The 27602-nt window shown below is 39.4% G+C and overlaps 2 protein-coding genes across 2 annotated transcripts in view; both read left to right on the top strand.

Moving 5' to 3' along the window:
• Window positions 1-1727: 1727 nt before the first annotated feature.
• ptgis (prostaglandin I2 (prostacyclin) synthase) lies at window positions 1728-11215 on the top strand. Its single transcript, XM_053636293.1, has 10 exons — window positions 1728-1991; window positions 2675-2798; window positions 3273-3448; window positions 3724-3867; window positions 4170-4294; window positions 4462-4643; window positions 7591-7726; window positions 7959-8140; window positions 9879-10030; window positions 10312-11215. The coding sequence occupies exons 1-10, from the start codon at window positions 1918-1920 to the stop codon at window positions 10478-10480; spliced, it is 1464 nt and encodes a 487-aa protein (XP_053492268.1). The 5' UTR covers window positions 1728-1917; the 3' UTR covers window positions 10481-11215.
• A 596-nt stretch (window positions 11216-11811) lies between these two features.
• The window catches only part of kcnb1 (potassium voltage-gated channel, Shab-related subfamily, member 1), a 36752-nt gene continuing 20961 nt past the window's right edge, over window positions 11812-27602 (top strand). Inside the window, exons 1-2 of the mRNA XM_053636279.1 lie at window positions 11812-12129; window positions 14025-14707. Coding sequence (XP_053492254.1) covers window positions 14132-14707 — 576 coding nt within the window. The 5' untranslated portion in view covers window positions 11812-12129; window positions 14025-14131. The remainder of the gene's footprint in view (window positions 12130-14024; window positions 14708-27602) is intronic.

Below are 27602 nucleotides of genomic sequence, written 5' to 3'. Positions count from 1 at the left end.
ATATATATATATATATATATATATATATATATATATATAAGAAAATTATCAAAATTATAATTCCACCATCAACAACATCAGCTTACACTACAAAACTAAGAAAATTGAGTGTAGCACAAAGCATCCCAAACTGAGTGACTATTGAAGTGCCTTTTTTAAAAAGACAAAACTCTGTTAGTGCAACACAGTCTCCATCTAGTGGGACAATTACAAATTCAGTGAACGAATTCATTGTGTGTGGGTTTTTTATTTTTTATTGTTTTTTGTTTTTACAAGCATTGCCAGGACTTGCAAACCCAAACATTGGCAGTAGAAGCAAAGGTTCCTTAATCCTATGTCTAGCTGCTTTTAACCAGTCGCTTAAAGGCTAGGCTGGGTTTCTCTGAACTGTGAGAACAAGTGAGCTAACTAAAGACCCATTCACAGTTTGTGTTTTTTGCTACCAAGCCAAGAGCATACAGAATAACAGTATAGTACCTACTATATACAACACATCAGCTACGTAATAAACACACAAAAACCAAATATGCTATAAAAGATCAGTGTAATATATTTGTGTGTGTGTGTGTGTGTGTGTGTGTGTGTGTGTGTGTGTGTGTGTGTGTGTGTGTGTGTGTGTCATTGTGAGTCTCACACAGTGAGAGAGATGAAATTTTAACTTTTAATACTATACATCAATTGTGACAAGGCAATGAAAACTTCAGTGCTTTTTATGATTAATATCCGTAGTAGAAATAAAAGATAAGAGTCAGATGAAAGAACCTTTTTTATCCTGCCATCTCCCCCAACAGCTTTCATAAATTAAAGATTATTAGAATTTAGACTTAACCTTCATTTATTCACCAAAGACATACTAGCCTCTCTACTGTTTGTCTTACTACTTTAGTTTTAGATTATCATGTAAAAGCAGTCTACTTTGAAGGTAGTTTACATTAAAAGTTTAGATACAGGGTTCCCAAAGAGGGTCTGTGTTTCTATTTTTTTTTTTTTTTTTTTTTTTTTAATAATTCATTTAAATTGTGGACATCACTTCACTATCCAATTACTTTAATGCTATGTCACTATTATTGTCATTATACATTCCTAGGCAAAAAGGTTCTGTCTTTCAGTTCATCACTCTGCGGGAAGTCTTAAAAGTGTATGTAAAATCCTACAAAGGAGTGTTTCCATTTTAGAAACAAGTTGAACCCATTTAGGATGCCAAGAACCCCAAACTATTCAAAGGGCCCTTAAGGAACATTCATTCTTGTGTAGTTAAAAGCCTGATGGACTGGTAACTTGAATTGAATACGTTAATTACAGCCAAATAACCTAAAATCATTCTATAAATAATGCAAACAGACAAAAAATAACCCTCAGACTGCAAATATAATATAATATAATATAATATAATATAATATAATATAATATAATATAACTAGGGAAAATGAGTTCTACATTTTATCATATGTCTCTGCTTTGGGTTCTATGTGTGTGTTGGGGGGGTTAAAAAGGCACAAATCATAAATATAATGGTTCGAATCAGCAAAATGTGTCATATGAATATGACTAGTGATGAAATAAACTATTGGTCTATGCATTTTAATATCGTATTTAGATCTATATTTTTAAAATATAAGATCCTCTGATTTAGATTACAAAAAGAGATCAATTACAGGAAACTCTTCCCTTTTTTAGTTGTTTAGAAGTGAGATTTCATTAGTTTCGTTCCATGTGTCACCTTCGAGTCTCTGTTACCACGACGAGGAACCTGTGACCGAGAGCCCCGCCCACTTCTAGCGTTCAGGCTTTAATTTCGTAATCATGAGTACCGTGTGCAACATTTAAACTGCCTGCGGTTTAAAAGCGATTGTATGCTGCATGCAAACATTCTGACTTTACTGGCACAGGGGAGACACAGTGTGAGAGCTTTACGGAATGGCGTGGACAGTGGTGCTGGTGCTAATCGGAGTTCTTTCCGCTGTCTTTTTATTCTGCACTAGGCGCAAGAGGTGAGTCTGTGAGGTAGAGGTTACTAACTTCACGCGCTCACCGGTCTGGTGATTAGGTTTACTGAGTTGCATGAGTTTAGAGATACATACAACACCACATAATACTGTCCTGTAGATAGTGTCGCGTGTTATTTTGTAAGATGCCGATTTGCACCGAACTTAAAGTACCTGTGGCGCACTACCCTGCTGAAAAAAAAAAAACCCTTATAGAATAGAACCCCTCATAGAATCTGTAATGGTTTTAATGGTTATAATGGGAATTTTATTGGTTTTAGTGGAAACTGTAATGGTCCCTGTGGGTTTCTACTGATAAGTGTTGCCTTCTACTGGTGGCATCTAGTGGATCCCGTTAAAGACCAATAATGGTAATGGTTTTAATGGTTATAATGGGAATTGTATTGGTTTTAGTGGAAACTGTAATGGTCCCTGTGGGTTTCTACTGATAATTGTTGCCTTCTACTGGTGGCATCTAGTGGATACCGTTAAAGACCAATAATGGTAATGGTTTTAATGGTTAGCTGATGCTTTGTAATGGAAGTGGAAACCATTCAAATTTCTGTTATGGTTTCTGCTGGGGGTTTTTTCAGCAGGGTATTTTGACACTATTTTGTAATGGTATTATAGATTTTTTTAAAATGCTATTTATAGGTTATTGTATTTCAAGTAGTTTGTTCTTTCTGAAGGCAAAGAAATGAGCCCCCATTGGATAAAGGCAGCGTTCCTTGGCTTGGTCATGCCCTTGAATTTGGCAAAGATGCTGCCAAGTTCTTATCACAGATGAAGGAGAAGCATGGAGACATTTTTACAGTAAGTTTCTGCCAGCCATTTGTATATTGGTTATTTTGTAAACTACTAATGGCTGTACTTTTCTGTCCTCTCTGGTGTTCACGATCAAATTATCCACTGCACAATGCTTGAGTTCATCATTGTATATGTCAGAGAGTGAATGAATCATTATGATTGTTGCAACTTGTGAGAATACAGCGAGAAATGCCTCATTACATTATCTGATTTAAGAAACACTATCACCTTACATCTCAAACTTAACCAACTTTTCAGGTTTTTTCTAGTTGCAGTTTCATTGCTGTAATTGTGTTGTGGGTAGTCATGTGAAACATTGATGTTGCTCAGTGTCAGCTGCATTACTGAGAGATTACATCATGTAGTTTCTGTCACAGAGTACATTGAAACGGAAACAATGTAGCTTGCTGGGTTTATTGATGTGTCACTCTTTCTATGTGATTACTTAAGAAACTTGTTCTATTCTGATTTGATCTACAGGTATGTGTGGCTGGACATTATGTGACTGTACTACTGGATTCCAATTGCTATGATGCAGTGCTCGCAGACACCCAATCCCTCAGTCTGACACACTATAGCCAAATTTTAATGGACAGAATCTTCAACCTTCAGTTGTCTAATCATGACCCGGTATCTGAGAGAATCAGAGTGGACCAGTAGGTGTTTGAGACTAAATTAGATTCAACATTTCCTAATGCACTTAAAAAAGATATATATATCACTAACCAAGTCTCAAACCATACAAATTTTAATAAAATAATTATTTTTATAAAGTTCATTAAAATGAACAGTGTGTTGGAGATCTGATACTTATTGCAGAAGATTGTAGCACCTACAACAGTTCTTAGTAACTGCCAAGCTTGCAATTTCTTGTAAATTAATGACAGTTAATGAGGTTATAACAATGTGGTTTTTGTGTGTGTGTTTTTAGATACTTTAAGGGCAGCAATCTATCTCGACTCTGCAGCTCAATGCAAAACAACCTCCAATTGCTCATGGCATCTGTAAATCCACAGAACCCAACAGAATGGAAAAAGGACAGACTTTTTGACTTCTGTTACAGCTTGCTTTTCAAGTATGTTAGCATTTACAGTATTATGCAATCAAGATAGAAGTGTGGGAACCTCTATATTCTGCCTACAAACAAGTATAATAATTGTGCCACATACACGCATACCTGAGAAATCCTGTTAGCTTAATAATTTGCAGGGTGTGTCTGTGTGTCTAGACACACGGTTGTTTTAGGTCCCCAGACCATTAAAGATCAGTACCACTGTCGTGGCACTAGCAACCACATTCTTTGTGAAACCACTTGGGCTGAAAATACTTTCAGGGTGATGTTTTAATATTGAGCTCTCTTTCTCCCTCTCTCTTTAGGGCCGGTTATCATACCCTATTTAGCACAGAAAATAATAACAGTGCTGAATTCACTGAGGTTTATGAGGAGTTTCGGCGCTTTGACAAGATTTTACCAAAACTGGCACGACGTTCTGCACATAGAGGTATTATTAAGAAGGAAAAGAAAGAACCTAGAACTCTTGTCATTCTCATAATTATTAGAAGGAAGGAACATAAAGCAAGAATAAAAGCTGTTCCTTTTCTGAAACATGATATACTAAACTTCACCTAAGTGTTTGTGTGTGTTTGTGTGTGTGTGACTGCATGTTAGATGAGTTGAAAATTGCCAGCTCAGCACGAAAGCGGCTATGGGAACTCTTGTGTCCAGACTGGTTTTTCACGGGAACAGTGGCCCAGTCATGGATGCAGACCTACTTACAGCACCTAAAAGAGCAGGGCATAGACACACAGACCCAGAGGCGAGCCATGCTTCTTCAGCTGTGGGTTACACAGGTGAGCAGTGTCAGCGTGGTGTTTCTCACATGTGCACATTAGGGATGTCACAAAACCAAAAATCTAGTAGTTGGTACCGATACCACAAAAAGTACAAATTCACAAATTTAAATTCACTGATATGGTGGCAGGCCAAAAAGATTTATTAAAAGCATGAACATTTGAATAATTATTTGTGACATTAGGCTACATTTAGCTGACAGGACACGAATCAAGACCACGAATCGCTGAATGGCGATGCATGGTGGCCCATTAAGAGGTAGTTTATAACATTGCAGTTCTTTAGCGTCATTAACAAATAACAGGCTATCGCTAACATTACATGTAGCATAACGTTAGCTGGCTTCACGGCCACAATGCCAGCTGCCTCAAACAAACATAATATAGGACCGTCTCTCAGGTGCTTCGCCAAATTCCAGGAGTTTCCTCACTTTGTTTGAAATGAACGATAGTATCGGTTGCACACCAGAAACCGATACTAGCTTTCCTCTGTTTTCCTCTCAACGAGTCGGGGCGGAGCTAAGCTTGTTAAGCTAAGCTAATCTTCTGTAGTGTTGCCCATGTGCTTGTATGCGTTCTTCTTCTTCTTCACCACTTGTGGACCGACTAATACACTTACGCGTATTTGCTGCCCCCTTCAGTTCCGGAGGAATTGCAACCTCGGTACCTACGGTACTTACGTAACTGCAGAAAAACAAGTACCATCACGTTTTAAGCATGTTGGTACCGACTTGGTAGCGAAGTATCGGTTCTCGTGACCGACCAAATTCATAGTGGAATAATGGAAATTTTCCCCTAATCCCTCCATTTTATTTGTGCAACACCGAAACAAACAAGTAAATAAATAAAAAAAATCTAGAAAAGAGAAGGAAATTCCTGGCCTCAATTCATTTGCCCAAGAATACCTGTGTGTGTGTGTGTGTGTGTGTGTGTGTGTGTGTGTGTGTGTCAGACTCAGAGAACATGTGAACAGCGAAAAGTACACCTGATATGCTATTACCCCAATCACACAGCATTCAACATCAAACAGTGATGTGGAGAAAAGAACTGATAGTACTCAATTAGATTTTAAAGCATCTTACACTTTTAATAGTAAAATTATTGGACGAAATAAACATTACACACAATATTTCAAAGTTTCATCTCAAACAACAGGAGAAACCATATATCTTTGTTCTAACAAAAAAGTAATTGTCTTTAGAATTTTTGATTTTCTCTCAAAACTACATGTGCCAAAATTATTGACACCCCAGTGGATATTTTAAATGAATGCAAACAAATTGTTATTCTTTAATTAATGTTTAGAACATTCTAGAAAGAAGCCCTTCCTGAGAGCATCTCACAAAATGCAGTATGTGCATGTGTCATTACTAAAATTAGCATGTGTGTTAGGGTCATATGTAACCAAAATCAAACTTTTTGGTTATGCACACCAATATGTTGGGCAAAGAAAGGGGACTACATACAAGGAAAATCACCAGAAATGCACTGTAAATGTAGATCAATGATGCTTTGGGTCTGTTTTGTGACTCGTGATTCAGAGTAACAGGATATTTTATGCCCAAACCTGACTGCCTCTGCCAGGAGATTTGGATTTGGCCACAGATAGAGCTTTCAAGAAGATGATTAACCAAATCAACACAGAAATGGTTAAAGAAATGCAAACCTATGACTATAAAGGAGCATAAAAAGTTCTGCACGGAGCACTCTGAATCCAAACTTGTTACACATGACAGCACTCAGTGCTGTTTTTCTCTCTTGGGCAGGTGTCACAGAATATAAATTGTATGGGTGCCAATAATTGTGAAACCAGTGTTTTGTAGATAAAAATTGCCCTACTTTTTTGTTTAATAATACTCCATGTTTGAGCTCAAAAGATCACTTACTGCACATGCTGTTCTTTAAAACAATTTTTTAAATTGCTCATTTTCAGTGTTAATTACAGTTAGTTACAGTTACATTTATATATAGCACTTTTCTAGACACTCAAAGCGCTTTACATAGTATTGGGGGGGGAGGGGGGGGGTCACCTCAACCACCACTAGTGTGTAGCATCCACCTGGATTATGCGACGGCAGCCATAGTGCACCAGAACGCCCATCACTCACCAGCTATTAGTGGAGAGGAAAGAGATGGGGATTATTAGGGGGCCATGATAGAGAAGGGCCAATGGGGGAATTTTGCCAGGACACTGGGGTATACCTGTACATTATGTTCTGAAACACTCTTAGTAACCACTATTAGACTGGTTTTATCCTTCATTTGCTGTGTCTGTTAGTGTACAACCTCTTCTGAGCCTCACACATTTACTGTAGTACAGGGTGAAGTGTGTAGCTCTGTGAGGGTTGACAGCAGCATCTTTCATAGATTATCTGGCGTTGAAAACTCAAGCCACATCAGGGTCCTTTGAAATTGGCATCAGTGACAAGTGACATGGCAACAAAAGACATTTGAATTCAAAATTATGAATGGCATTTGAACATGCTATGTAAATACATTAGGACTAATCATTTAAATTACTTATCTTCAGTACATTTTTTGACCAGTCCTATGATACCAGGTGTCTAACATCACCCCAGTTTGCTACTTTCAACCTTAGCTCTTATTTGAATTCAGTGTTTAGCCAACAAAAATGGAAGACACACCCATTACCAGTGTCTCATCTGGAATACTTACTCTAGTACTGAACAGAAAGACAATGTAAACAAAATTAACACAGTAAAATGTATAAATTACAAAACAATGCAGAGTTACTTTTTCAGGGAAATGAGGTTTTGGGAAATTACAAGTGTGGTAGTATGTTTTGTGACATTTGGGTCTTCAGATGGTGAAGGAAGACAAACTTAAGCAACTAAAATTGAAGAACTAAAACTGATTTCTAAAACAGACTGATAAGTGTGTGTGTGTGTGTGTGTGTGTGTGTGTGTGTGTATGTGTGTGTGTGTAGGGTAATGCTGGCCCTGCAGCATTCTGGTTGCTGGGCTTCTTGCTCACTCACGCAGAGGCTCTGAAAGCAGTGAAAGAAGAGCTGTGCAGCCTACAGCATCTACCTCTGGACAAAAGAGAGGACACACCAATATTTAGTAAGTTTCAGTGGTAGTACATTTAACCACATTAAAAACAACAAAGCTTGTTCAGTACCCTTCAAGAAACTTGCATAAATAATTGTTTAGGCTGTATTTTTTTTTATATTATAGTAATAAAATAACATGCATTGCTGAAAATGCTCATTTTTATATTATTATATAATAATGTCTGCATTATTTTATATTCATACAATAATATGAATTTTTAAATTTGTGTTTGCTGCTACAGATAGTGCTCTGAAGGAGACGCTGCGCCTCAGAGCAGCTGCCCTCATCACCAGAGATGTAATGCAGGACAAAATGATTAAATTAAGCAGTGGCCAAGAATATGTTCTACGGCATGGAGATCGCCTTTGTATCTTCCCTTTCCTCAGTCCACAAATGGATCCTCAGATCCATTATGAGCCAGAAGTAAGCTCAACACTCTGCTGTCCTGTTCACATTTGTTTTCTGTTCTCTGGGTTCTCTGAATTCATCATTTAGCTTTTTAGCAGTTGAACCTGCTCTGCAGTCTCAAAGTCAGATAAATTTATCAGTAGTGTTTTCATTAGTCACGAAAAAAAATCAGTCTGTCAGTTTATCATCCACAATGCATGAAAGTTGACAGGATCAGTTTACAGGTTCCAGGTGTAGCACTATGTAAAGAATAACACCAGGGTGGTGTAATGTGCCACAACACAAACTGGAGTGCCATTACCACCTCAAAGCGAAGTGTATTGTTTTCTCTCTCTCTCTCTCATGAGAAAGCATAAGCATAAACTCCTCATACATTTTAATTTGTTAAACGAAACGCTTTTTAAAATCAGTTTATTAGTCTTAGATTTTGTGGCATATCTGCCATACAAGTCCCTGTGTATGAGCTGTTACTGTAGGTACAATAACACATTAGAATAAGCACATTAATATTTATCTAATCACTCAGGTTACAGCTGGAAGTACTATAACTATGTTATAAAAACATAATGCGTACCTTCTGACCAATGAGATTCAAGAATTCAGCTGTGCTGTGGTATAAATGTAGCAAAACAAAACTTTATAACATTTTCAATTCCTAAAGCATATGTTAACCCAATTTTAGTCTGACACCTTAAGATGGCCTTAGGCAATGATGCACTGATTTAACATTTGGTTCGATGTCTTAAACCTGAAGAACAGGGGGACATATTTAAAAAGTATATCAGACTATAGAAATGGATGTTCTTCAGCCATTAGCTATACAATTTGAGGAATGATTTTGTTATATTTATATTCAAAGACAATATTTGTGATGAAACTACATTGCAGCAGTAATTGACATGCATGGTGGCGTATCTGTTGTCAACTGAGAGTTCTGCAAAGCCTGCAGTTCCTATGGCCACAAAATGAAAATAAGCAGATTAGTTAAAATAGGTACATCACGGTTTTAATTACAAGTAATTAATATACTTTAGCGTTAGATACAAATAGAGATCATAATTTACTATTTCTCATTCCTATAGTTAACAGCATGAACAACTTACTTCCATAATTAACTACTTCTTTAAAAGAAAGTTTTACTATGCATACCCATGCCTATTTTATAATCACATAAAATCAAATCAGTGAATCCAAAAGGTTTCAAATAGTGTTGTGCATAACTGTAATTGAGTTCTGTATTATGGATTAAGCATGTAAAAGCCATAGCGCAAATCTAAAGATATGTCTAGGATTAGGCCAGCAGTTATTAATCCAAAATCAGGAAAAGTAGAAAGGAGAGAACACAACTTAGCATCAGGGCCACTGTCATCTTTAACTAAGAGGACATTTTGGCCAGGCCATTAGCTGCTATAAGTGGTGAATTTGCATGCTTCAGCATTTCATGGCCTCATTTTAAAAGACACACTTGATCACTGTACTTCCTACTGATCAATACAGGGGGAAGATGATATTAGATGATTTAGTAATTAAATATTAAGTAACATGGATTTCTCAAACATTCCCAAAGGCCAAATCAATTTTGCCACAATGATTCTGACGTGTTACGACATACAAACACCAACATACTATATCAAGAGTCTGTATATGATACTCACCATCATTTTTGAGATGCAGTCAGTTTTCTTCAGCATGATCTGATGCTTTCTGAAGAGCAACGTTTGAGTCTGTGTGTATCTGTTGTCGGTTATTTCAGAAGTTCAAATTCGATCGCTTCCTAAATTCGGATGGAACAGAGAAGAACGAGTTCTGTAAGGAGAGGCTGCAGATGAATTATGGTACCATGCCATGGGGAGCAAGGAGCAATTTGTGTCCAGGGCGTCATTTTGCTGTTTGTGCTTTAAAAAGGTGAGTATTATCAAGGGACACCGTCCACCAAGCCATGGTTTCTACACTAATTAAATGTTTTAAACAACTGAAATAATCAAAGCATGAAATATTCCAACACTGTTATTTACACTTCTAGTCCATACTGTGTATACAATGCTATTTACTCCACCTGATTGTATGTTTGATTACTTAACAGTTCTTCTCAACATACATGAAAATGAAAACACTGTTCCATGAGTTTTGCCCCAAATGTTTTCTTTGATTACTATTAATTTCTAAACTTCTTAATCTACATCCAGGTTTGTGCTCATGATTCTGACACAGTTTGACCTGGAGCTGTGTGATTGTAATGCACGCATGCCACCAGTGGATCTCAACCGTTACGGGTTTGGGGTGCTCCAACCAGATGGGGATTTGGAAATCCGCTTTAAGCTAAAAAAAAAAAAATTACATAATGTAAAACTGTAGTCAAAACAGTTTAAAATTAAGTAGCTTCATTGTATAAAGGCATCTGCTATTATGTGTTCTTGCTGTTTGTGTACAGTTTTTATATCACCTGTTATTTATTTAAATGAAGCAAGCAGGGGCATAGGTAACCCACAATAATCAGAACTAGGAATTGCCTTGTGTTATGTTAGATAAATTTGATGTTAATAGTTCCCATTATCAACAACAAAGTTTTAATCAGGTATAAGTTTTAATCAGGAACATTGTGCATTCATTTGGACTGTTATTATGTCCTGTGTAATTTATTTTAATGAAACAATAATTGAATCGCTTGTGGATGGTAGATAGATAGATTAGACAGATAAATGGATGGATGATTGGGTAGATAGATCGAAAGATAGGATATAATTACTTCATTTGTATGTAAAATTTTTTTAAGATTCTGTACTGTTGAGTGTGCTGTGCTTTTTCATTTTTTTATTAAATTAGTGTTGATGTGTAATAATTGTAATTGAGTACATTTTTATTATGCAATCCTTCAGCAAGGATTATTGCAAACATTTTAGATTCACCAAGAAAACCTTAACTTTTCCCTGAAAATATGTTAAAAGCAGCAAATTTGGGTGAAGGTAGCTGTTTTTTTTTTTAAATACAGCCCTCTTCAGCTGGTTCTCAGCTAGACAAGTGAACCAGATCAACTGTGCATAAAACTGTGAACAGGGAAATGTATTTGTGAGGGAAATGTATTTGTATATGTATTTGTATCGAACATGAGTACAACTTAAAGGTCTTCATTACCAAATTTTGCCAATTCAAGTAGTTTTCTGCAAAAAAGCACAAAAAAAACTCAACGCATCACAAATTTTGGAGAAAAAAAAAACTGCAGCCAAATCGAGTATTTTTGGCCACAACAATCACAAAACAACTGCACAAAATCTGGTGTGGACTGATATAAAGTCATATGGTATGAATTATACCCAATCCATGACACAAACTTAAAGCTTCCTAACATACATAAACGTATGTATTAATTTGCACATGTGAAAAGGGGTGTACACTACCAGTAAAAAGTTTAGACACACTCATTCTTTATTTTATTGTATTTTTTTTCCACGTTTTAGAATAATAATAAAATCATCAAAACTCTGGAGTAACACAAATGCAACTATGGGAATTGTGTTGTGATTAAAAAATCCAAAATAAATCAAAATAATTTAGTATTTTAGCATCTTCAAAGTAGGCATCCTATTTGCCTAGAATTTCCAGAAATGTATTCTTGGCATTTTCTCAACCAATTTCTTGAGGAATCCCCCTGAGATGCTTTTTACACAGTATTAAAAGGAGTTCTTACCTATGCTGGACACTTATTGACTGCTTTTCAGAATATTTCGGAATATTTCGCTCCAAGTCATCCATTTAAAAAAACATTGTTTGTCAATAAAATGTTAGCTTTCTAATGAAAGACATGAATATGTTGCCACAAGATTTTTAAGATCATGAGAAACATTTCCGTCAAGTGTTGCCACTTTTGACTGGTAGTGTATGTCTAAATTAACAGGCAACATGATTGACCTCATCCCTGGGATAGGCTCCAGGTTCCCCCATGACCCTGAAAAGGAGTAAGCGGTTGAAGATGGATGGATGCATGGATGATTGACCTCCTCATACTGGTTGGTTGAACATTGGTGGTCCACATCATTTTTTTTTTTTTTTTAAATTCTCCTGTTTACAGAGCTTGTCACCAACGGCGCTTGAGTTTTCACCTCAGCAGATATTTTACTGACAGGTTTTGGAATGTGAGGCAAAAATATCTGAGAAATCTGAGAAATCTGAAAATCAACTGCCAACCTTTAAATCCTAGCTCAACACTCACAGATGGGCCTATTTGAGCACAATTGTGTCCTGTGCCAGAAAAAAAAAAGAAAAAAAAAGAGAAGAGACTACAAAACTAAACTGTGATAAAGTAATACATTATGAACACCTACAGAGTGCATGTAGGCTAAGTCCAGCTCTACACAGACGAACACTGGAGTTGTTTGTGTCTGAATTCAGCACTATAGGATTCATTCCCCTCGTTCAATAATAGACCATTTACTGGGTCAAATAATATCAACAGTGCTTTTCATCCCAGAAATGGACGAGCCAGCGTAAAGATGCAGTTCGCCATTTTGCCCGAGGTCAGTGGGCCGTGGCGCAGGAGGGAGGAAGACTTTCTGCAGGACAGTGAAGGGTTAATCTCAGATCCAGCCTTCCGCACACTAAAACCGCTGCCGCGAAATCAGCTGCACAGATTTACCACTGGACTTGTTGATTTATTCCGCTTCCTATTAAAAACACCGGCGATTTGTAGAGAGCAGCCAAATATGCCCAGACTGGAGGATAGCGGTCCTCCGCATGGGCTTAATTTCACACTAGACATGGGAGTAAAGCAGTGACGCTCCTCCTGTTTTCCTTCTCATTTATTGGCTTTCCATCATTCTCAGCCTCCAGCTACTGAGGTATGTTTTGTGATGAATTTCTAGCCATTATTGTTTATTATTATTATTAGCATTATTATTATTATTAGATATGTCACCAGCAAAAAAAAACAAGCAAACAAACAAACAAAAAAAAAAAACAATAATCCCCAAAACATATGTACAAATCAAAGACCTGCTGTTTCAATGTTGGTCATTGGGCATTGGTCTACTTTAGTGAGCACGTTTGTTTCCATGCGCACTTTGGTTTGATCGACTTGCTGATGTCTTTCTAAATAACGCAATTTGAATAAGATCGAATACAATAAGCAAACGTGTTTAAAATTGGATTTTTATTGATGCTGCTCAAAACACGCGGGCGAGCGAGCGAATTTCTTTGTGAATTCAACAAAATTAGGCTGACCAATTATACTATAGGGGGGATTTGTGTCGTAGCTCCGTCAAATTAGCCTAAAATGAGCGCATAGGTGAGACGCGTATGTTTTTCTCACCAGGATTATTTCCTCCCGGTTTTAGAGGCTGAATGGACCGGGCTGTGCCAGCGGTGAGGCTGCGCGAGCGCACATCTGCCTTCAACTATTTAGCAACAAATGATTGTGTCTGGGACGTTATATTTTCGCCTAAACCATGCTGAAGCAGAAATCCACCACTCTTTCTGGACATACAGTAGGCTACTGAATACCAGGCAGGTCCTCAAAGGAGACGGCTTGTTTTTGATACTGAATATCAACACGTGTGCTCTGAGTAGCTGCCTTGTCTAATAAACCCCCGCAGGTTGTGGTGACTATAAATTCCCTTAAAACTTAAAACCCACTTAAAACCACAAGCTGTACCCTACCGCCAGGAAGTAATGCACAATGCATGGGTATTTTCAGCACCGCGCCTATGACGCTTATTCATCTCGAGCATCTTTCCATTCAGACGCGTAGCTAGCTATCACTGCTGTGGGTGAAGTGCATGTGTACTTATGGGTTTGTTTGAATAAAAAATTTATTTATTTATTTTTTTGAAATTCCTGACCATTTGTTCTTGAATCATGGCAGCAAACGTGTACTAACTGTGTGACGTATCTCTCTTTTTCATTCCAGCGATGGAAGAAAGCGGCTCCGACATCGAGAGGTAACGCAGGTTCCGGGGCCCGCCTGGAGTAAGCCATAGCCTACGAAACTGCGGCCGAATTAAAAAAAAAAAAACAATGGAGAGACCATCCGCCATGATCAGTAAAACAGGCTCTCGGTCGGCGGCCTCTCTACCTCCGGAGCCGGTGGACATCATCCGGAGCATGTCGTGTTACCGGCGTGTGCGTCTGAACGTGGGCGGCTTGCCGCACGAGGTGCTTTGGCGCACGCTGGAGCGCCTGCCGCGCACGCGCCTGGGCAAGCTTCGCGCGTGCACGACGCATGAGGCGCTCATGGATATTTGTGACGACTATAACCTGGACGAGAACGAGTACTTCTTTGACCGGCATCCGGGCGCGTTTACGTCCATCCTGAACTTCTACCGCACGGGAAAGCTGCACATGATGGAGGAGATGTGCGCTTTGTCGTTCAGCCAGGAGCTGGACTACTGGGGCGTGGACGAGATCTACCTGGAGTCATGCTGCCAGGCGCGCTACCACCAGAAAAAGGAGCAGATGAATGAGGAGCTGCGGCGCGAGGCTGACACACTGAAGGAGCGCGAGGGCGAGGAGTTGGATAACGCGTGCTGCTCAGAGAAGCGCAAGAAACTGTGGGACCTGTTGGAGAAGCCCGGCTCTTCTGTAGCAGCCAAGGTAGCTATGAGAGTGGGAGCCTAGTACAGTACAAGTGTGTGGGCGTCTGTGTAGTAATCAACATCAGACTGATACACAGATACACAAGCATACACAAATGCACACACACATGCATACACGCGCACACGCATACACACGCACATGCATACGCACACGCAAGACCCCTTACCACAGCAAATACAAACTCGTGAATAAAGCAAAAGCTTTACAGGCTTTCGCAAGGATAAGGTTCTATGGCTATGGGAATATAGCTCTGTGTGACTATCTCAGATTTTAATGATTAATTTATGAGATTTTATTGTCATACACTTTAGCACTGCCCAGCTTCTGCAGTGCCTGACTGTGGTTAGAGTCTTGATCAAAATTAAGGATGAGGCTTTTTTCCCCTTTTCTTTCAAGACACTTGTATCCAATAATGTCATTTCCTAATACCATTAGGCCTGATTCCCTGTCAAATCATGTTCTCTGCCAAGATAAAATCGCAACGTCCACATATCTGTTGGAGGGTTGGCACATTTATAACCTGGCAATTAGCTTAAAAGGGCAAATTTAAAAAGTGCAATTCTCATTACTGCTGTTGGAGAGGAAATCACATCAGAGTTAAGCTCTTTGGCAGTGGGATTAATGTATAGGGTATTTGTTAAAAAAAATATATATATATATATATTGAATTAGCATTTCACGGGAACTATCCTAACAGCTTGATGCATTTGTGCAATGTCTCCCAGGGTTGTCTTTATTTGTTCAGGTTTTTTTCGCACCTGTGGTCCCTGGGGATGAAGATAGTATGCCCAACATAGCAAAACTTATCTGGAAAAACCTATTAATATGGAAGAACATATAAATTCAATAGTGCAGGTGTTCATTCAAAACTGGGATTTTTTCTGAGTTACAGTAGAGATATGATCAATGTACCAGATGGACTGACTATGCTTTTGTTGTTGTTCACTCTTTTTGACTCTCAGTGCTTCTTCCATTTCCCTTCCTGTACTCTTTGTCCCTCCTTCCCTCATTCCAGTCTTCTGCACTGCACCTCCATTTAAATGTCAGGAAAATGTCACATTAATTATCCTCCATGAGACTTCATGTCCCATTATTTTTTTTTCCTTAGCACCTCCTTTCTGTCCTGTCCATATTCAGACCAGCTCTGTCTACATCTGTCTCAAATCACATTTTGGCTCTACCACACAATGTGATTACAGCTGACCACTGGCCTATCACTGCAAATTACTGACTACTCATATTTCACCACTGCTCACGTTTTTCTTCTGTGCACTTACATTACATGAAATAACCGAGTCTTGACCATTAGTGGACACTCTTAAAAGTGTATGCTAGAAAGCAGAAGTTCTGTGGCTTTCATTAGGACAAATACTGTAGAATAATTTAAGACATCCTTGTACACATGTATTATACATATGAAGGAAAGCACAGTTCTATTTCATCCCTTCTTACCACCAGAGATTGTGAGAATCACTTGTATGATATTTGACACATGTACACTATATGGCCAAAAGTATGTGGACACCTGACCATTCACAACCATATGTGCTTGTTGAACATACCATTACAGATTTTGCTCCCCCTTGTGCTGTTATAATAACCTCCACTCTTCTGGAAAGGCTTTCCACCAGATTTTGGAGCGTGGCTGTGGGGATTTGTGCTCATTCAGCCACAAGAGCATCAGGCACTGATTCCAGACTAGGAGGCCTTGGGCACAGTCAGCATTCCAATTCATCCCAAACTGTTTAGTGGGGTTGAGGTAAGGGCTCTGTGCAGGCCACTCAAGTTCTTCCACACAAACTTTGGCAAATCATGTCTTTATGGGCCGTGCTTTGAGCATAGGGGCATTGTCATGCTGGAACATGTTTAGACACCTTAATTCCAGTAAAGGGTACATCTTAATGCTATAGGATACAAAGAGATTCTAGACAATTCTGTGCTTCAAAGTAAACAATTCTGTGCTTCATCAAGGTTTGCCATGAACAGTGCTGTGACGCAATGGCTGCCTGAAACAAGGTTAGTATTTTGGGAATCGGGCTGTGTGGCGAATCTAGTTGTTAAGGTGGAACAAAGGCCTCATTTGGGTATCTCAGAGTCACAACTAGGAGTCTGTGGCCTATATGCTGAATTCTGTGCAATGTGAAAAGTACCATTGGTCAAGATGGAAGGGTATACAGTAAATGTCAAGGCCAGTCAGGGGCCAGGGCATCCTGTCCCAGCAGGCTGGCTGGCTCCACTAGTGAGAACCACATTTGGTAACGAGTTAACTTAAACAAAAAAGTCCACCTGCGTGTGCCAAATTTCCACATCCGAGATACCACTTCTGGGTGCGGGTCCCACTCTCCAAGACGTGCAAAGTCGAGACTGCACCATTGTACAGTCCCGGTGAATATCTGCCAGTAAAGCTAACTGTGAATGGATACATCTAAGGAGCTTCTGTGCAAGGTGAGGAGAGCCATCCAACCTTGTGCTGTTTTGATTATTGATGTATCTGACTGTCTTACACTTTATCACATGAATTCCATTACTGACCAACCAATGACTTTTTAAATGTAAGTAGAAGATTGAAAGGTCAGTGAAATAGAGAAATTGTGATTTTAGGGGGTGATGAGTGACTCAAGTAGAAAATCATGTGACACTCGATGGCCAAAAAGTTGTGAACACCTGATCATCTCACCCATATCTGGGCCTTAAGATGTCCCTGCACTGGAACTAAGAGGCCTGCATGACAATGCTCCTATGCACAAAGCAAGGTCTATAAAGACATGGTTTGGCAAAGTTGGTGTGGAAGAACACAAGTGACCTGCACAGAGCCCTGGCCCAACTATACAGGGTCTTTTTCCAGTCTTTAGCCGTCCAGTCTGGGTGAGTCTGTGCCCATTATAGCCTCAGATTCTTAGTGGAACCTGATGTGGTCTTCTGCTGTTTTAACCCATCCACCTCAAGGTTTGATGTATCATGCATTCTGAGATGCTTTTCTGTTCACCACAGTTGTAAAGAGTACTTATTTGAGTTACTATAGACTTCCTGTCAGCTCAAACCAGTCTGGTCATTCTCCTCTGATATCTCTCATCAACAAGGTGTTTCAGCCTGCAGACCATTTGCACTTAGGATGTTTTGTTTTTCACAACATTCTGTGTAATCTCTAGAGATTGTTGTGTGTGAAAATGCCTGGAGATCAGCAGTTTCTAATATACTCAAACTAATCCATCTGGCATCAACAACCATGCCATGATTAAAGTCACAGATGTCACACTTTTTCTTCATTCTGATGTTCAAGGTAAACATTAACTGAAGCTGTATCTGCATGTTTTTTTGCACTATGCTTCTGCCACATGACTGGCTGATTAGATAACTGCATAAATGAGCAGGTGTACAGGTGAGTGTAAAAGGACGTATAAAACCTATACCTTCATTTACGTAACATATGCAAACATTTTTCTGTAACATTTCAATTTGTGCTGGAAATCTAATGTTTTGAAATCTAAATTTTTTTTGTACTGACTCGATAATGTAGAAGTCATAAAACAAATATCTGTAACAAAGTTTGTACTTAGAAAATAGACTTTTGCACAGTAATGATTTGTAAGTTAAGCTGTAAATCTGCATAATGCAGAAATATTACTATTTTTTCTTGTGGTTATGTTATTACCATCCATACTAGAAGTGGCCAGTATGACGGTTGATCCAGTACATGTGTTGTAATTTTTGCCTAAGGTTAGGATAGAAGCATGTTCAGGTAAGGCAGTTTAATAAGAAAACAAATCCACAGGGTTAGGAAGAAATCAATAACCATAGACAAGCAACGGTCAAACAATCATGCAAACAATCCAAATTAGACAAGGCAGAGAATCTGAGTCAAGGAAATAACAAAATTAAAAAAAACCCAGCACAACAACACGAGGTGACTGCTTGGTAAACACCAGAGATAAGTCAACTGAGCACATTACTTCACAAAGGCTTTGCGTATGCGAGTCTCTTAAGTAGTGTGGTGTGATTGAGAACAGGTGTGTGTGATTAGTGCTTAGTGTTCCTCAGTGTTGGGAGTTGTCAGCCATGTTTGTAGTTCGTGGTGCATTCTTGGAAATGGTGTTGCTGGTTTGCCGTGACATGACAGTATGTCAGTAAAGAAAGCAGCATATTATGTAAGAAACCACTTAACATAATGAAGGCTTCTGGGTATTGCAATAAGAAGCAAGTGCGACAGTCAAAGTCTATAGAAGAACTGTGGCTGGTTCTACAAGATGCTCAATAAAACTTACAGCTCATTTCCTTATAAAACTGCACAAACTGTACCTGAGACTGTTTTTTTTTTTTTAAAGCATCACACCAAAAATTTACTTAGTTTAATTTATTACTGTTTACTGCTCTTCATAGTATTTTTTATTAATGTAGAAACATTTAATTTAATTACCTTTGAAGGCATCTTTGCTCTACAGCATTTCTTTGCATAAGACTCTTGCACTGTACTGTACATTTGACAGATAAATTTAGGAACTAGTAGAGGCTGTATAAAAAAGTCAAATAATAACAACCAGCACACATAAATAGTGCCAATACAATAGTTTATTGAGACAGAGAAGCACTCAGTGTTAATACTGCCAAGGTCAGAATTAAATGAAAATCAATCAAGTGCTGATACTGTTCTTTACTAAGAAAGAGAATTACTCAGCATTCTGATAATGCTCTCTATTGAGGGTGACGCTTACTCAAAGTGCTGATATTGTACTCTGTTTAGGATAATAACCACTCAGAGTATTAATACTGGATCATCATGCTTAAGAGGCTTCATGCTGGTTTGTTCTGGGAGAAATTGCCTTTGTGTTCTGGCCTGCCGTAATGGAACCAATAAGGCCTGCTCTATCCTGCATAGCTTCCTCCATCAACTTTTCTTTGTTTTTTTTTAGTCAGCTCTTATATTAAGGCTGCATGCAGCATGGTTTTTGTCTTCTTCAGACAAATCAACACAATCATTGACATAATCAGTTGTGATGAAAATAGTAAAAAGTCAAATATTAGAATCATCACACTCTATGTGACTGTGTGAATTTAAAAATAACTAACAATATTAGGATTAGTAGCAAGAATTAACGTAGTATAACACTCAGTGTCCTTGAATCCATTTCTTCTACTCATTGACAAGATGAGAATGTTAAACAGGATTAACACGATGTAGCAGGGACCTTTTATAGCCAACCCAAATAGGGTTATGTTCATGATGTCACGACAAGCTTTTGGTACTCAGCCAGGAAACAAGCCACCCACCATGGCTGTCCAGAATAAAACAAAGAAGTATGGTAATCACATATAAACTACAGGTGCAGAAATGCTGGGGTGATGCAGTGGGTAGCATTGGTGCCTCATAGCTCCAGTGTCCTGGGTTTGATCCTGAGCTCAGGTTTCTGTCTGTATTGAGTTTTATATGCTCTTCTTTCCTCTGGATTCTCTAGTTTCCTCCCACTATCCAAAAAAATAAGTAGATGAATCGATTATGCTAAAGTGCACCTAGGTTTGAATGTGTGTCTGTATGGTGCCCCAAGAAGGGCTAGGTGAATTCCCCTGTCTTGCCTCCAGTGTCACCGGGGTAGGCTCCAGATCCACCACAACCCTGACCAGAATAAAGCGGTTACTGAAAGTGAGTGAACTTATTATTACATATGATTTAAGCACTGTAAATAACAGTGCATTTTGTTAGTTTAGATGGTACAGCCACTTCAAACAATAATAGTTTTATGAGGTCTATTGTTTTAGTGACTTCTGACATGCAATGCTTAGGCCTTTGTTCCAAAATATTACACAATGTTTTATGAATCATCTAATGCTTTGAGTAACCTCTAAGCACAGATGCTTCTGGTAGCCATGAGGCATATTATTGTACAATTAAGTCTAATCATCTCACTACAGCACCTCGTTTGTGTCAGTGGGTCAGTAAAGTGGCTTTCATTTACTTTTCAATAAGACTTCATTGAAAAGGCTGCTTGATTTTTGTATAGTTAGTATTATTTATAGTGGTGCTTAAAAGTTTTCTTTAGAATTTTCTATATTTCTGCATAAATATACCTAAAATATTATCAGATTTTCACACAAGTCCTAAAAGTAGATTAAGAGAACTCAAGTAAACAAATGAGACAAAAATATTATACTTGGTCATTTATTTGTTGAAGAAAATGATCCAATATTACAGATCTGTGAGTGGTATGTGAACCTTTGCTTTCAATATATGGTGTGACCCCCTTGTGCAGTAATAACTAAACATTTCTGGTAAGTGTTGATCAGTCTTGTATGTCGCCTTGGAGGAATTTTAGCCCATTCCTCAGTACAGAACAGCTTCAACTCTGGAATGTTGGTGGGTTTCATATATATGAACTGCTTTCTTCAAGTCCTTCCACAACATTTCTATTGGATTAAGGTCAGGACATTGATGTGGTCATTCAAAAACATTAACTTTATTCTTCTGTAACCATTCTTTGGTAGAAGTGATTTCTGTGCTTAGGGTCATTGTCTTGCTGCATGCCCCACTTTCTCTTGAGATTCAGATCACAGACAGATGTCCTGGCATTTTCCTTTAGAATTCACTGTTCTTTCAAAGATGTCAAGCTGTCCTGGCCCTGATGCAGCAAAACAGGCCCAAACCATGATACTATCACCACCAAGTTTCACAGATGGGATAAGGTTCTTATGCTGAAATGCAGTGTTTTCCTTTTTCCAAACATAATGCTTCTCATTTAAGAACAGTTTTCAATACAGCAAACCTCAATCACAAATGACCTATATTTTAAGTGTTCCATGAGGAGCAAAAACACCCCGGACCACTGTTATATTGTTTTAAGAGATGCCTAACATGCTATCCATCATGCAGCTTTAGGAAACTCTGCTCACTGTCTAGTTCACTGGCTTTCTACCTATAAGCAAAAACCAAAATGTTCTGCTGGTTACGACGATGAAGCGATGGGACTGGAGAGAAAAAACTGGAGCTTTGTCAGTGTCATCAAAGCAATCATGATGACACTGAAGTGTTTTTGAAACTGCAGCTGCCGACTTAAATGAGCTCTCAGACACTGTGCTGTCATAACTTAGTTTTTCAACAGCAATAGAAAGTTGAACAAATTCAACAACAATAAACTTTGGTTCACTACCAAGATCAAGCATCTTCGTCCGGCCAAGGAGGCAGCCTACGGAAGTGGAAACATGATCCTGTACAACTGGAATAGGAAAACACTGACAAAGCAAATCAGAGTAGCTAAAAACTTTTCTTAAAAACTGAAAGTTTTTCATCTGATGATTCTGTTACAGTGTGGAAATGATTTCAACCCCCTGAACTACAGAACTCTTCACGCCAACTGTAAATCAACAACTGGCTGATTACCTGAATGAATTTTATGCAGGTCTGATGTAATTGAGGGTGAGATAGATGCAAATGCAGATAAGAATTTAATTAAAAAAATAAACAAACTAAGAAAACGTAATAGACTAGACACAGAACAAGAACTATGAATTTGAGGTAGAAATGCAGTGACTACAGAACATAACCATATGACGACAACATAAGACAAGAGCAAGACAAAACTGTGGTGCAAGACGTAACTTAAATACTAGTGCTCATTAACAGAAATGTGAACAGGGTTCAGGGCAGGCTGTCATGTGACATGCTCCAGTGGGGTGCAGTGGCTGATGGGAAATGTAGTCAAGTGCTTTCTGGTAGTTCTATGACAGCAGGTTTGAAAAGTCCAGGGTTACTCACTTTCTTCAAAAGACCAGGAAACCTCCAGGCCCAGACAAGGTTTGACTCTCCTGTCTGAGATTATGTCCCTGGACTCCATCTTCACAAAGATCTTCAACAGTTCACTAGAACTGGATGTGGTTCCTTTGAATACTACTCTATATATGTAAAGTGTATACTAATCTATATATTGGTTTTGCTATTAACAATATTATCATTCAACATGGAATCATTGCTGGATTGGCTGGACTCCCCTGAATAGTCTATAGCAGTGGTCGGGAACCTATGGCTTGCGAGCCACATGTGGCTCTTTGACAAAAATCATGTGGCTCACCAGGTGTCTCACCCTTCACCAACATATCATAGTTAAAAACTTAGACACATCACTAGAGATAAGTTTCCTGTAGAAAATGCAAAGTCAAGTACAATTCCTTTGTTGTACAGCCTACCAAACTTAATGAAAAGTCAGTTTACAATAATGTAAGTTGTTCCAGCCAGTGCACTTATGCAGTGCTGTGCGAAAGTGTCATGACACAAATCAAACCACTTATCACTTTTCTCTGGTCACCTCTCACATTGAGATTCAAGCAACTACCAAGCTAGTTTGTGGAGATGGCAAAAAGATAGAATTCAGAAGAATATTTTGAATATTTCACAGTTGACTGGATTGAAACATGTGCTTTTATTGAAAGCTCTACCCACCATGTAGCTTTTGCAGCAAAGTGCCTGGTGGGCAAAAGCCGAAGGAAGGTGTGCACGGAGCTCCACCGTAAACTGCAAGCTGGACAGCAGCAGCTGCAAGCGTGGACAGGGGCAACTGGACACCTGAATGCTGCCAGCTTTGCTGTCTTACTGGAGATTGTAAGACAAGGAAAATCTTTTACTGACGGATATGTAAAGTTATGCATGTTGGGTATGGCAACTGAACTGTCTGCGGAGTTCCCGAACAATGAGAAAATCAGAAAATAAAAGACATGCCCCTGTCAGCCCGAACACTGCATGACCATGCCGTCATTATGGCACGTGAGATCGAGAGGGAATGGAGCACAGATGTAGGCCTAACTTCTGCAGATTTTTTTTTCTCTTGTGCTGTATGAATCTACAGACACTTGCACATGCATGCACACACACACACACACACACACACACACACACACACACACACACACACAGAAGAGGTTTTTGCAATGGCTCTTTTGAAAAGAAAAAAACTGCATTAACCAAAAAATGAAAAAATGGCTCTTTGGTGAAAAAAGGTTCCCGATCCCTGGTCTACGGGCTATGAGTAACAACTTTTATAAAGATAGAACATTTTTATGGTGAATATTTATTATTTATAGATATTATTTTGCAACACCTCAGTCCATGAACAGTTCCTCCCTCCACCAGAGGGAGCCATCACCTGAGTTTAGTGGCACTTCCTGTTTATAGCTTTATAAGCCATGTGCATCATGCAACACATTGTGGAGTATTGCCAGTGATATCTGCCTTACCAAGCCTTTTCCATTGCCATGTTTTTTCTTGTGCATCAACCTTTTTGCCACTTTATTGGAATTTTCCCTTTTGTCTATCGATTGGCTTTGTCTTTCGCAACAGATTAAGGAAGTTTTTGAATACCCTGCAGGGAGGAGACGTTTCTGTGCAGTTGATATATTTACGCCAAGTGAAATTATGTGCAGCTGATTATACGGTACAATTTCGTATGTTAGCAGCTCAGAGCAGTTGGAACGATATCTCTCTCAAATCAGTGTTCTATGAAGGATTAAATCCCTCACTGCAAACTGAGCTGGTATGTAAAAACGACTCTGTCCTCGTACATTACCTTGGCCATTAAAATCGATAATCTCATGTGCAATCAGCCACGCTCCAGTTCACTCCACTACTGCCTCGTCTCCTGTTACATCTTCAATCGAATCAGATGACCCCATGCAAATTGGACGTATGAGGGTGCCCGAGGAGGAATGCCAGCGCAGACAAGATGAGGGGTGATGCTTTTTTTGTGGCCAACCTGGACATCGTTGTAGCACCTGCTCAGATAAAACCAGCCCACAGATATGCTGCCCAAGTATTTAAAGGATGGAACTATTGTAAGTGGCTGATGTTCTATGGTGAAGACAGGCATAGTGGGTGGGGGGACAGACTTCCACTGACATATCACCTCAGTTTTGGTAGTGTTGACTGACAAGCCTAGTCTGCTGTAGGCCTTCATGGCCATGGCAAGGATGGTTTGTAGTTCCTCTGGGGTGTGAGCCACAAGCACGCAATCATCAGCATACTGCAACTCAAGGACCTGCACTAGCCTGAAGTCCACAGAGATTCCACTATTGCTTTCCAACTTGTCATGAAGAAGCTTTGTGAAACATAGGAGGAAGAGAACCGGTGACAAGACACACCCTTGTCTTACTCCAGTGCATACATTAAAAGCCACCAAGTCCTGTCCCCCTGTGGTCATACGGGCCACCATCCCGTTATAGAACTGTGACAGGATGTTCACAAATTTTCCTGGACAGCCAAATTTGAACAGGATGTCTCAGAGTAGCTCTCGATTCAGTGTCGAAAGCTTTGGAGAGATCAACACATGCCATGAAAAGGTCCTGATATTGTATGCACTTTTCTTGTAGCTGTCTTACTGTGAAAATCATGTACACAGTGCTCCGGTTCTTCCTGTAACCACACTGTGACTGTGGCAACAGATGTTCTGTTAGGTTCTCCACCAGCCTGCATAGCATGACTTTTACCAGGACATTGCCTGCAACAGATAGCAGTGATATGCCTCGACTGTTGCCACAGATGGATTTGTCACCCTTGTTTTTTTAAAGCTTGACAATGTTCGCATCCCTCCACTGTTGAGGGATATTCTCCGGGTCCCAGACCTGCAGGGTGTATTGGTAGATCATCCTGGTACACAAGTAACCACCATATTTGAGGACCTCTGCTGGGATACTATCACTGCTGGGAGACTTGTTATTTTTCAAGGAGTTGATGGCTGCTAACACCTCTTGAAATGTAGGTGGGTGGTCAAGAACTTGAATGGGTGGTCGATTAGGCAGCTCCTCCAGGATGGAGCAATCAGTTGGTGAGTGTTGGTTTGCTCTTACACCGTGGTCAGAGGTGGAGACCTATGCAAAGAGGTTTTTAGAGTGCTACAGGGGGTGCACAGTCCCCAGTAGCACTATCTTCACCGTGATGAGATAAATCCCGGTAGAAAGGGCGAAACCCAGGATGACCAGTCCCCATAATGTCTGCAGGAGGCTGCCGGAGCTCCAGTCTGTAGAAGGACCGCCTAATCTGTGCTGCCAACACATTGCTTTGCTCTCCGGGTGTTCTCCCCTACCCTTTGTCTTAATAGACTTACCCACAAGGCAGCAGGGAAGTGGCTGGTCATAGACAACCTCTGGTGACCACTGCAGCTCTGAGACCCCCCAACGTTAGCCTGGAGCTGCAAAGCACCCAGTTACCAGTTACCCTTAATGAAGGATAGGCTATATACTGGCAGGGGGATACTTATGCACAAGGCTGCTTCCCTGTTCACCACAAGGGCTCATAAATATTCATGTTCAATGGTGGAGAGTTACAGTCCTCATGCAGTGTTCGCACAAATCTTAAATATACTTGAGGGGTGACTGGAGAATGAGGGGTATGCGATGAAATAGTATATGTTATGCATATTTTTTTTATAGATATTTTGAGTATGATGGCAGGGTGACCTGCAGGGTGCAATTATACATGTAAAAAATGAAATCATAGCAGCAACACAGTCAAGTAGTACCAGCCAAATATTATTGTGTTGCAATAGAAACAAACGGTTCCTATGTATTAGACTACCAATGGAAAAAAGACTGACTGGATGGAAAAAAGGTTGCCTGACTGAGTCCATGACTGAGTTGCAGGTAGCCATTATATTTTCATTCAGAACTAGTGGAGTTTTTCGACAGAGCACATGGGTGTGCAATGAAGCAACATTCAGTTTGTAAATTCTAGCAAAGGTATATGATGAACTCGATATTGCAAAAAATTACACTCTACTTAGTGCCGCCCAGGAGGCAGACATAGGAGGTAATGCTTCAGTTGGTATTTAATGGAGGAAGGCACCTCTTGACCTTTATTGAAGTATGCTTGCGCAATTATTTTCTTTATCCTAAGCTCTAAGAATAGTTATGGCTAGTTTATGTGCTCTCAGCAGTAAACCATCAATAGGTCCTCTGTGCATAGACGACACTGCCACATACACATTTAGGGTAGACCCAGAAAGGAATACTTCTAGTTGACCCTGCAAAAACCTCAAAAACTTTGTTCACTTTGCAAAATAAGGGGTTCATGTCCAGTGTTTCTCATATAATGAGAAATTTTTCACTTGCCTGCATAATGTATTTATAGCATGTGCACTCACAAGAGTGGCTGAACCCTTTTTGCACATTCCTGGTCACTCCTGAAGACCTGCCCTATAATTTTATGGCGTGTGTGTGTGGTCTACTATTCCTTGCATCTGGGCCCACAGGTCTAGTGTGATTGGTATTGGGCATAGAGGGCCCATCAGTAATATTAACAGTTGGAACAGTGGTCTGTTCAGAAAGAATGGGGTAATTAACATACTGGTTACATAGTCTGTTGGATATGCTGGCGCATCATCCACAACAGCAGTAGTGGCAGAAATCTGTACTATAGATTTGGGCAATTATGCACCAATGCATCCTGGCCTAAAGCATTTGTCTTTGCCCTGTCTATGGAACCACATCAGAGAGTGAGTCTGTTAACAAACAGATCAACTTCTGCTCTTCTATAGGTATTTTGAACTTAGCTGAACTACCTATGTGTTAATAGGTAGGCAGCTCTTAAGACAGGTGTCCATCTATCCACTTCCAGAGAATGCTTACCTGACCTTAACATTGCTTGCTATTTGTTATCCCTTGGTGGTTGATGTAAAACACTAACATGGAGCTCATTTACATTAATATGTATGAGTCCCTTTATGGGTACCTGAATTTTTTACAGAACATGCTTTTGTGATATTGCTAACAGGCACGGAATATTCAGCTGACATTGAAACAATACGTGGCACAGAATACCCAGTTTCATCGTGAGAGTTGTAAATAATAACATCTAATGAGTAAGCATAGGCGATGTGTGGCCATTTAGAATTTCATGACTGCATCCACCCATCCATCCATTTTC

This window comes from Ictalurus furcatus, chromosome 11 (genome assembly GCF_023375685.1).
Source record: "Ictalurus furcatus strain D&B chromosome 11, Billie_1.0, whole genome shotgun sequence".
NCBI classification, from domain to species: domain Eukaryota; kingdom Metazoa; phylum Chordata; class Actinopteri; order Siluriformes; family Ictaluridae; genus Ictalurus; species Ictalurus furcatus.
Note: the sequence above shows the minus strand (reverse complement) of the source record. Positions and strands in the feature narration are given on the sequence as shown.